A 10,880-nucleotide genomic window follows, 5' to 3' on the forward strand; every position below is an offset into this window, starting at 1 on the left:
CTCGTTTATGCCGGTCGGCTACCCGCTTTTTTTCGGCAAAGTCCCCTTGATGGGCTGCGGCTTTTTAGGAGACGAATGTTGTCTGTCCCAGTCCAACTGTGTTTTTGCCTGCGTTTCCCCAATAAACGGTCTAGCAGAATTTCCAGCTCCAGCCTTCGCACGTTCGGAGTTTCATGAGCCGTCCCTGTGCGTCCGTACGACTTTGGCAATTGATGCCCGAACGTTCAGGGTAGCGTTAACTGCGTTTTGAGGCCGTCTCGCTTGCAAAACGCCCTGGTTTCATGGCTCAGGGAATTCTCCACCGCCGTCAGACCTGATAACTTTTACATGTTGATTTCGCTGTCGTTCGAACTCGGTTATAAATTCCATAAGTTTCTTGGCAGCTTCACCTTTTGTCTGCAGCAAATACACGCGATTAAAACTCGACGCATAGTCCACGATGGTCAGCATGTGTTTGTTGCTGTTCCGTTAATTCAACGGGTACGCTAAGTACGTTGGAGACTGAGAGAGAGAAGATGCTACGCGGTGAGCTTTACAACCCCATGCATCCGGGTCTACTCAAGGAGCGACAAGAGACCCGCAAGTTGATCAACAAGTACAACAAGCTCGACAGCGCTGAGAGCTCCGAGGCCCAGGAGATTCTCACCAAGATGTTAGGCGCCAAAGGTCGCGACTGTGTCATCGAGATGCCGTTTCGCTGCGACTGTGGATCAAACACGCGACTGGGGGACAATGTGTATATGAACTCCAACTGTATCCTTCTCGATGAAGGTGAGATCACAATTGGCAGCCGGGTTATGCTTGCTCCTAACGTGCAGCTTTACACGGCTACACACCCGTTGGAACCGAAGATACGAGCTACTGGGTACGAGCGGACCAAGCCAATCACAATTGGAGATGATGTTTGGATCGGAGGCAGCGTGGTGGTTGTGCCTGGAGTAACGATCGGCCGTGGGGCTGTGATTGGAGCTGGCAGTGTCGTGACCAAGAACGTGCCTCCTATGTGCGTGTATGCTGGCAACCCGGCGAAGTTCATCAAGAAGATCGAGATGGAGTAGAGCTGCTGGTGGTAGTGAACGTCCGACCTACGTCGAAAAATGATGATCTGTTGAGGTCAAGATTCTATTTGATATGATCGTTCATTGTAAGTTGTTTGCACATGTACACATGCGCAACTTTCAGAGAGAACATTGGAGCTTCCGCGGTTAGGCTGCCTATGTGAAGTCCACAATCTCACTGTAGGCAAATCTACAGACCTCGTAAACTGGTTAATCACAATTGTCGAGGAAGTTTACAGTTGGTGGGCACAATTTACAGCAGCAAACTATGTTTTGTGCTAATAGAACATCGTGGGCGTCTACAGTACATGCACACTTGTAGAACTCTGCGAAGTTTTAGATAACAGACTAGACTTACAGTTAATTCCTTTAAATCTAGCTAAACTAAGGGTGTGCAGAAATCAAAATGTAAATGCAAAATAATTGGTGCGGGGGGGGGGTGATTTCATTTATTGAACCCCTTGGTTCCCGGCGAAGTGTATCGAAAACGAGATAAATAATGTCGTAACTTACGACATGTCCATGTCACTACTTGTTTGTATGTGGCATATGTTCGACGTGCGTATAGGTGTATAAGTTTTTGACAGGTTGCTCTCTCAGAAGTCGTAAGTTATACTACTTAGTAGCTAGCAGAAAACACTGTATGTCGTAAGTTGTCCCACATTAGAAAGTACAGCGGGAAGATCTGCTACATATCGGGAAAAAAGTGGTGCATAGAGCTGTTTTATGAATCCAGATCAGTAGAATAGACCGGAGTGGTTACCGCAACCTTAACTGTGAGACATGTAAGATTGCTTTTGTAGCTTATGGTTGCTTTAGACGAATTTAAAAATTTCCGCTGAAAATTACAATCAGAAACTCGTAAGTTCGTTTTGTTTGTATAAGTACGCAATTACAGTAAAAGTCATTTTAAGTACGCTTCATTCATAGCCTCCCATTTCGACAGCGCACGCAGAGTGGCGCAGCGGGAGAAGGACGGAGGAAGTTCACGACGGCTTCAGGGACTCTCCAGTCACCCACGAGAAACGCGACATCAGGCGTCATGTCCGGTACGCATTTTAATAACAGAAGAAAGAAGCTATACTACGCTATATAGTAAAATGGATCTGTTTGTATGTCGAAGGGCGACGTTTGTGTAGCAAGTCAACTAACAGCTCACGACCACACTACGCTCAACTTACACTGGGTATAGAGAAGGACCATTCCAGCGATGAAGATTACAAACCTGATGATGAAGATATCGATGTCGACATCCAGAGCCTAGAACGGGGTAAGCTGTGCAAGTTGACCTTAAATTATTGCTACTTATCATAACTATATGTATATATATGTGACATACTAACAGGTGTGAAGTGTGGAGAGAATACTGGACATAAGGATGAAGATGTATCTGGAGAGGAGAACAAACTGGTAGAAGTGAACAAAAAGGAGGAAGAGGAAAATAAGGGTGCGCTCATTGGATCTATTCTGTCGTCAATGGTAATGATATATCGGTCGTCAGTGGTAATGATATATCTAAATATTGTCATATAAAATGTATTGTACGCATCTTTGCAGGTAGCAACCCAATAAAAGCCAAAGGTACAAAACGGTCACGTGCCTCCCAGGATAATGCAGCTTCCGCTCCATCTATTGCGGAATGTGTCGGACAAGCAGAAAGTATTGGCAGTAGCGACGGCGACCGTGATGGATACACGCCACGAAAACGGAGTAGCAATCATCTTGCTGAGCTTGCGTCTATGTCGGAGCAGGGCCAGACGATTGAAAACGTCGTTGCTCCCTTTCCAAAAGTGACAATCAAGACATGGGGTAAATTCGACACTTTACTAGCGTCCTACACAAAATCAAACAACCTGCACTTTCGAGTTCGCAGTTCTGAGTCGGCTGAAACGTATAACCGGTGTGTATTATGTTTTTTTTATGCTATGTAATTTATCTAATGGTCGCCTAACCTTAATTTGTAGGAGTCACACAGACGAGATACCTTTAACTTTCGGCTGGCACCATAGGGTTTTTCGGTGCACTCATGGCGTTTCTCAGCATTCTCGATCTACTGGGCAGCGCACACGCAAACCACGGTTCTGTGGGTGCTTGGCGCGCTTCACACCCACCGTGATGCTTATGGATGACGGAACATTTCAAATTGTCATCAGAAATGAGGTGAGTTGCTCTATATAATTTCGTTTTATACTTTACTTAAAACAACTGACAGCTGCCTTTCTTGCAGAATCATACACACTCCCATGTAACTACTCGTGTTGAAGCTGCTTTGTATTTGACAAGTAAAACGATTCCAATTGACGAGCAAGACCTTGAGGATGTGAAGACCCTTGCGGACGCCCGAACGTCTTCCACGCAAATTTCGAATTATCTGAGCGACCGTATTGGTAAGAATCCATAATTTTTAAGGTCTATTTCCTGGCATAATATCAATTAAAATTATTTTTCCGCGTATAGGATGTAGAATCACCCCTCAGCAAACTCGCAACCTCTTGCGCAATATTATTGGGCGGGATTCAGCGGAGGATCGTTTGAAAAACATGCTTCACGCGTTGAACCAGCTAGACGGAAGTGACGTACTTGTCATCCAAGACCAGATGGATGTCACATGCGGAATAGTGATGCAAACGAAGCTACAGAAGCGAATATTCGAGTTATGGGGCGAGACACTTGCTATGGATTTCACACACGGCACCAATAATCTGGGCTATCACTTGGGTACGTAGTATTACAGCGACCTTTGGGCAACCCTACAGCAACACCAGTAGGGCAACCCTGGAGCAGCTTCAGTTTCTAACGAGAAACATCGTTTTGTGTGTACAGGCAGTCTTGTGGTCACTACTGCTACTGGTAGGGGGTTTCCAGTTTTTGACTTCATCTGTCTGGATGAACAGGCCGTGACCATTTCAACGATCCTAAAATATTTAAGGATAAAAATCCAGGGTGGAGGGGTATCACATCAGTTGTGATCGACAAGGATTTTGTGGAATGGCGTGTACTCAAAGATACATTTCCAGACGCAAAAATTTTGCTGTGCCAGTTTCACGCAATAACATATTGGAAGAAGGTGATGCGGAGATCTAGTTTTCGGTTGACGGTATCTCAACGAGATAACCTCATTATGCTGATGTGTAGACTGTTGTATAGGTACGCCACATACTGCTTTTTATATATAACAACCTGACTTACTTGTATGTTCATAGCAATTCGGAGACTGATTACGACTCGCGATACGAGGCGTTGAAGCGGTACTGTGACGACAACAAAGGCATAACCATTTTCGCCTATTTCGAGAAGAACTGGCACTCGTGCCGAGATATGTGGTCCAACTTTTCTCGTGGCAATTTTTTTACAGCCGGCAATACTACTACAAACCGTGTGGAATCGAATTGGAATCAAGTAAAAATGCTTCTGGGACACAAAACGCGGATCGACAAGACAATCGCGGGACTACTTCAGCATCAAGTCACTGTGGCGCATCAAATCATCCGTACTGTTAGGCAGCATTGCTCGTCCACACGCTTGCCGAAATCTGTCACCCCCTTTTTGAGAGGTGTTGCTACAAGACTTTCTTCTGGTTTGTTACTGAAAGTGACAAGAGAGTGGGAGCGTTTCGTGACTCTCATGGCCAACGCCAAATGCGAACGAATTACGTCTAGTGTTTCGCGATGGAAAGTTCACTGCTACAACGAAACACACAACTGTGACAGCGTAAAATGGACGTACTCATGCCTATTTTACTCGAGTCATAATCTGCCTTGCCGGCATCTGATGCGGTTGGCCTCTACAGAGCATGAACTGGAGGCACTTCCCGCCGCTGCAGTTAAAGAGCGATGGAGTATGACGTCTGCGCTGGATATACAAGAGGAGTTAGCCTCCGCGGCAGCCTTGCTGGAGCCAATTGTGCAGATGTCCAAGCTAAAGTCGCCGAAAGGGTCGCTGGAAGGGTTGCCGGAAGGGTTGCCGGAAGGGTTGCCGGAAGGGTTGCCCTATCAACACCAGAAGGGTGGTTCTTCTCCAGTCAAACAGGTGGTGTACGTTCGACTTCGTCGCAATAAACGCGCAAAACATGTTGTCCTCTCATCGGCTGAGAAATATACTTACGCTAAGGCTATGATGGAACCTCTCCTCGAGCATTTGTCGAACATGTCAAGTTCCGCGTTTTACCAAGAACTAAGTGCGTGGAAAGACACAATTGACGAGGGACTGAAAGGCGGGACGACTAAGGTGAACACTGCCCATGACACTGATCACGCTACTGACTGGGAGAATGAGAGTGACGTTTTCAGTGGAATCGATCCTACCGAAGCTATTGAGGCAATCGACATAATGAAGATGTTTGAAAATGAAACCGAAGATCTCTCTGATAACAAGCACATTCCGGAGAATTACGAAAGACGAGACGATACTGTACGTTCGGCTGAGGCAAGCGGTACTGTAGCGACCGGTGCTCCCGCACTGAATCCTAAACAAAAGTGCAAGAGCGACAAGTGGACATTATCAGTGTGCCTAAACCAGTGCGACGAGGCAAAGGGAGAACTCAATTGAAACAGTTGAAGCTTGCTCGAGGGGCCAATCGACTAGCAGTTCATACCTACCCGAGTCACTTAACAGTTTTACTTAAAGAACTGGTGGCGTGGGCTAGGTATACTTCAAATCTAAAGGAAGTTCTAGTGATGATGGAAAAATACCCCGTTCAGCTGGAGGATCCGTACCTGCGGTGTCGAACTATGGAGTGTCGTTGGGAAGTCGTGCGCCCATCTGATGTCATGCACAATTTTGTGATCCCTTCGGATCTTGCTCGGTCAATGCAAGCCGTGACGGTAACAACAGCGAAAAATGGTAACGCCCCTGACAAACTGGACAAGGAGCAGAAGAAGCAAGGATTTGTCAACGATGTCGTTGTCAATATTGATCCAAAGATCTGGAAATTCAGCGGGTGAGTCCACACCGACGTCACGGTTGCTTATAGGGTTGCTGTAGCCCGTAAGGTTGCTGAATGGTCGCTGTATCAAATATGAATGCTGCAGGGTTGCTTTAATATGGTACACTAACGTTGTGTTCACTTTTTATGCAGTGAATACGTGGGTGCCTTGACGACATTCTACGATGTTAAGGCCAAGTGTAGATCTTGGATTGAAGACAGGAAATGGCTCCAACAAGACTGGAGACGCGTCGGGTCTGGATTGGAGCTTTTCGCTGTTGAAACGAAGACTGCAGGTCTATCAGATGCCGCTGCCCGGAGTCGGCACCAAGTCCTAGCCAATGAGGCTATTTCAAAGTTTACATCAAGTAGATTGCGCACTCAATTTGTGACAAGGTCCAGTTCCGTTTTTGTTGGCTTCGAAAACATTGTGGGAAATCTCTGTCGAGGCTGGTTGAACGACAGTGCACTTGATTTTTGTCTGGAAGCTATTGTCAAATCAAACGGACAGTCACTATTGCTGTCGACCCTAGTGGTGGATTTTGGTTGTACCAAAATACCCAAGACATCTATCCAAGATACCAGGTTCATTGTCCATCCAGTGAATTTAAATGCAAGTCACTGGGGTCTGATTATGGTCCGAATCGACCATGACGATGCAGACAACAGAACACGTGTACGACCAATGATGTATGAGCCTCTTATCGACGAAGAATATCGTGGTGAAATTGTTGAGGTATGGCAAGGAAGTACGATGAATGACGAGCGGAAAGAAGGCCTTGTCGACTTTGTGAAGCGGTGGCATGCCCACTCTGCATTGGGATATAAACTAACGATAGAACCGGAATTGTGGATTGAAACACCACAACAGCCTGACCACGTAAGCTGCGGAGTACTAGTTGTTGCCCAAGCGTATAGCTACCTAGCGGGGAGTATGCAGCTTCAGCAGAGCCAAGTATCCAAAGAAGACGTCAGTATAATGCGCCTAAAAATGCTGTGGATGATGATATGTCATTCGCACGAACGCTCGTCATCCGAGTACGAACTAAATAGGGTGAACCATGTCCAGCAGCAGTTACAGGATCAACTCAGATAAAGTAGGCCAAGCTGATAACACTTCAACACGATTTTGGTAGGTCTTGATATCTTCTTATCATTATTCAGCTTGTTCATTACAAGCTCCAGCAGCACTCTTGATACCTACTTATCATTACTCAGCTTGTTCACCAGGAGCTCCAGCAACATTCCAAACGATAGCGTCTCCATGCGAGATAGGGTCACGTCTTCATCTTTAACAGTCTTAGATAATTCGTACCCGTGCTCCTCCCTCTCTTCGATAAGGGCTTCGACCTCTAGTTGAGCCTTCATGATCATCTCCAGACCCGTGCTGATTTGCTCCAACTTCTCCTTCAATGCCGCAAGCTCCTCAAGACGTGCGCTTACCAACTGCCGCGCCAGTGCTGCCTCCTTCATAGCAAATCTGCGCTAGATGTCAGAAAGAAATGGAGCTCATGCGAACTTAGCTCATATATCTAAATTTAGACAATTGAACGGATAGTTGTCATTTTGTGGTCCACAGGTAACTGACGACATGTAATTTATAATAAATTTCGTTTTGCTAAGGTTGCTTCTGGTTTGGCCAGGTTGCTGGAAGTGTTGCTTTAGTGACAAGGTTGCTATATATGTCGTCGTCAGATTGTAAATGGGGAAACTTATGGTTGCGGTAACGCCATTCAGAATAGACAGAACAAAAAGTACAGATGCTCAAGGAAATGTGTATTACGACATGACAAGCGCCCACACTCTTTTGATGTCACGCTGGCAAGCCTACTCTTGTTCACTCTCATGTTCATCACCGCCGTCTTCCTCATCTTCACGAAGTCGCAACTCTCGACGGGTCTTCTTGTGCACACCTGCCTTCTTCCCCGGGCGTCGCAAGACAACTCTCTTTCCCAGTGTTGCAGGAATGTTTTGGCCGCAGTCGAAGTCGTCGTGCCAGATCTCAAAGCACGTTTTAGCTACACCCTTGTACTGACGTCGTATCTTGCTGCACAGCCAGCACTTTGCATCGTCAATACAACAGCGTTCGCAAAAGTAAGTTGTAGCAAACGACTTCTTCTTTCGATTCGTGCGCAACAGGGCACACACCTTGCAAGATTGCTGGCGACGCTTCTGAATGCCCGTAACGGTCAACCAGTCATCGGCCTGTTCGACAGCATGTGTCAGACGTAGTTGGGGGCGCTTCCGCTTCTGGCTGCTAGGTGTCGGTGCTGCAACAATACCAGCGAAGTCCTCCACTTTCAGCTCAGTAATTGGCCTTGCAGGACTCCGAACCATTCTCCTCGCTTCATCACCGGCGTTCCAGCGATACGTGCAGCCTCTTTGTGCGAAATAAACGCATTTACAAGTGCCAAATCCACGAAGCCTAAAAAAGGCTTTTGTAGTTTTCTTGAACTTCGTAAACTTCTGCAAAGAGTACTTCTGTAGGCGGAGTTGATCATGGACATCAACTCCGCCCATCCAACGTTGATAGTCGGTTACAGCCGCCGGGCAGGGCACGGTAATTGTACCAACGCGCTTGATGTTTCGTGTAATAGTCGTCTCTGTCATTGCCGAGCCTGTGCACAGGTAATGCACAGGTTTCAGGTCCCACCAGTGAAATGCAACCATATTTGGAATGGCGACAGAACGAGAGAACGTGAACATGCCTCGGGGAGCGCTTGCTGGACGTGACTTGCGTTTCCCTGTGACATTTGCATCATATCCAAGCCGGTTGGTCATTATCGTGCCTATCACGTACACCTGCATGCCCAGTAGCTCGATAGCAAGTAGAATTGACGAATAGAAGCGGTCGATAACTACTGCGTGCCATGGGAGCCGGGTGTTGGGGCCAAGCACTGTCTTCAAATTTCTAGCGACTGCAGCCGCACCGGTCTTATGGTCAAATGTTGAATGCTCTCCATCTCTTCTTTTGCCCGCATACAGCTCCAATCTAGTAACATACGACATAATTGGTGAGAAACCAATCTAATGTCATAACTGACGACGTAAGAAGAAAAAACCAAATCTCTGACAGTACGCGGTCCTTGAATCACACACCATAAACATTTTCGAGCCATACCGATGAGGCTTATCGGGAATGAACATTCTAGTCGTGTTTCTTTTAGAAGTAGAAGGCAGAACACCCTCGTCAAAAGCGAACACTGCCGGGAGGGTCCACGCAATCAAGAAACGATTCTGCATTGTCTCGACTACCATTCGCAACTTCCAGAGCCTGTCTCGCGTACGCTCCGCCTCGTTGTCCACAAAGTGCAAGTCACGCAACATGTCTTGACATCGATTACGGCCCATGAACCTTCCAAAATTACCTGCAGGAACGGCCCCGTCCTCCACCATCGACCAGTGAGCGGCAAAACGTCGCTTTTGCGGGCAGAGCATGCGCGCAATCAGGAGACCTATCATGTGTAAGATCTCGTGCGTCTCGTATCCCGGCTTTGCCTTCAAACGCCGACTAATCTGCTTAACCGTCTCCTTTCTCCGATCGTGTTGCTTTGCATGAATTCTTTCTGCACGTCTGGTGACTTGCTAAAGACCATACCGATTCGTCTCTGCAGCTATCTTGGCCCATAGCGACTTGGGCATAAAGTAAAAGAATGTAAGTAGTGGAGAGTGACAAACGTTTAGTAGCTCAGCGACCGGTCGTGCCTCTTCCATATTCAGACCAGAGTACGCTTCGACACCCTCCTCAAACTCGTGAGTGACTGGAAACCACTTTATTGAACGTAACGCGTCCTCACGTTGCTGCTTGGCTTGACTGTTGAGGGCATCGCTGCCTACTTCTCGCCCACGACGGTCTTAATTGCCTTTAGCAGTCATAGCCATGGCTGCACGGTGAGCCTGACGCGCCTGCTTCGCCGCTTTCGCATCAAGTACTTCCTGCTCACTCGGCTTGGCATACAGCTAGTCGTCTTGAAATTCATGTGGCACGTACGGTCTGATGCTGTAGTACATCGTTTCGCGTTTCTCTACGTTCGGAGGTGGTGGATTCAGCACGTCCACGTATTCTTGCATCGTCGTAGTCATCTTCTCCTTTGTAGTAAGCACGCCGTCAACCTTCCGCCGCAAATTCTTCTTTTTACAATATCGTCATCAGGTCCTTTTTGGCAAGAAACCACCCCCAACTCGGACGAGTCCATAGATGATATTTGGAATTGTTGTATTCCATCCAGTCGCTTGTATAACTCCGTCAACACCTCTTTGTACGTCTTGAACTGCTCGCTTCCACGTGGGATGTGAACCGTCGCGGAGTTTGACGCAGCTGCCTTCACCGCGTCTACTACATGCGGCACCGTCCAGCAATCGATATTGGCGATATGCTTTCTGATGTGGCCGAACCCGCGGTCGCACGAGTTTTTTTAATGGCTCTTTACAAAGAACTTGTAGTCGACGTGATTCAGCAGTCCCATGTCTACCTGCGCCAACAAGAACTTTATGACATCGTTGTTCTTGTTTTGGCCCGAGCAGTTGTCTGCGTAGACAGTCAGGCGGGTCTTGCCTTTCGCAAGTACTTTCGTCCTCAGAAAATGCTCCAAAATAGAGTTAATCTGGTCACTTCCTTTGCCACTGGCCGTTTCGTCGTACAGATAGTTGGTCTGGGCGCCGTCGTTTCGTAAAAGATGCCAAAGCAGTTGACAGACAATAGCGAGCAAAAATACCTCGTGGTCCATCAAATAGATACCTATATCCTCAGCATCCTCCGCGCCGCTTCCTTCGCTCTCCGCTGTCAGGGGCTCGTCGTCGTTGCTACAGTGCCAGTGCATGCAGCATAAAGGACCAACACATACAAATGCCTTTCCAAGGTTACGCCGCTCGGTGGTCAATTGATCCATGCCACAGAG

General features: G+C 47.2%; 1 protein-coding gene across 1 annotated transcript; it reads left to right on the plus strand.

Annotated features, from left to right (window-relative positions):
* Positions 1 to 650: 650 nt before the first annotated feature.
* On the plus strand, positions 651 to 1,058 carry PITG_18179 (maltose O-acetyltransferase, putative; the record flags this gene model as incomplete). Its single annotated transcript, XM_002896285.1, has 1 exon — positions 651 to 1,058. One exon carries the CDS (start codon positions 651 to 653, stop codon positions 1,056 to 1,058), a length of 408 nt encoding a protein of 135 aa, XP_002896331.1.
* Between the last annotated feature and the right edge of the window lie 9,822 nt (positions 1,059 to 10,880).

Source organism: Phytophthora infestans, genomic scaffold (genome assembly GCF_000142945.1).
Source record: "Phytophthora infestans T30-4 supercont1.63 genomic scaffold, whole genome shotgun sequence".
Classification (NCBI taxonomy): domain Eukaryota; phylum Oomycota; class Peronosporomycetes; order Peronosporales; family Peronosporaceae; genus Phytophthora; species Phytophthora infestans.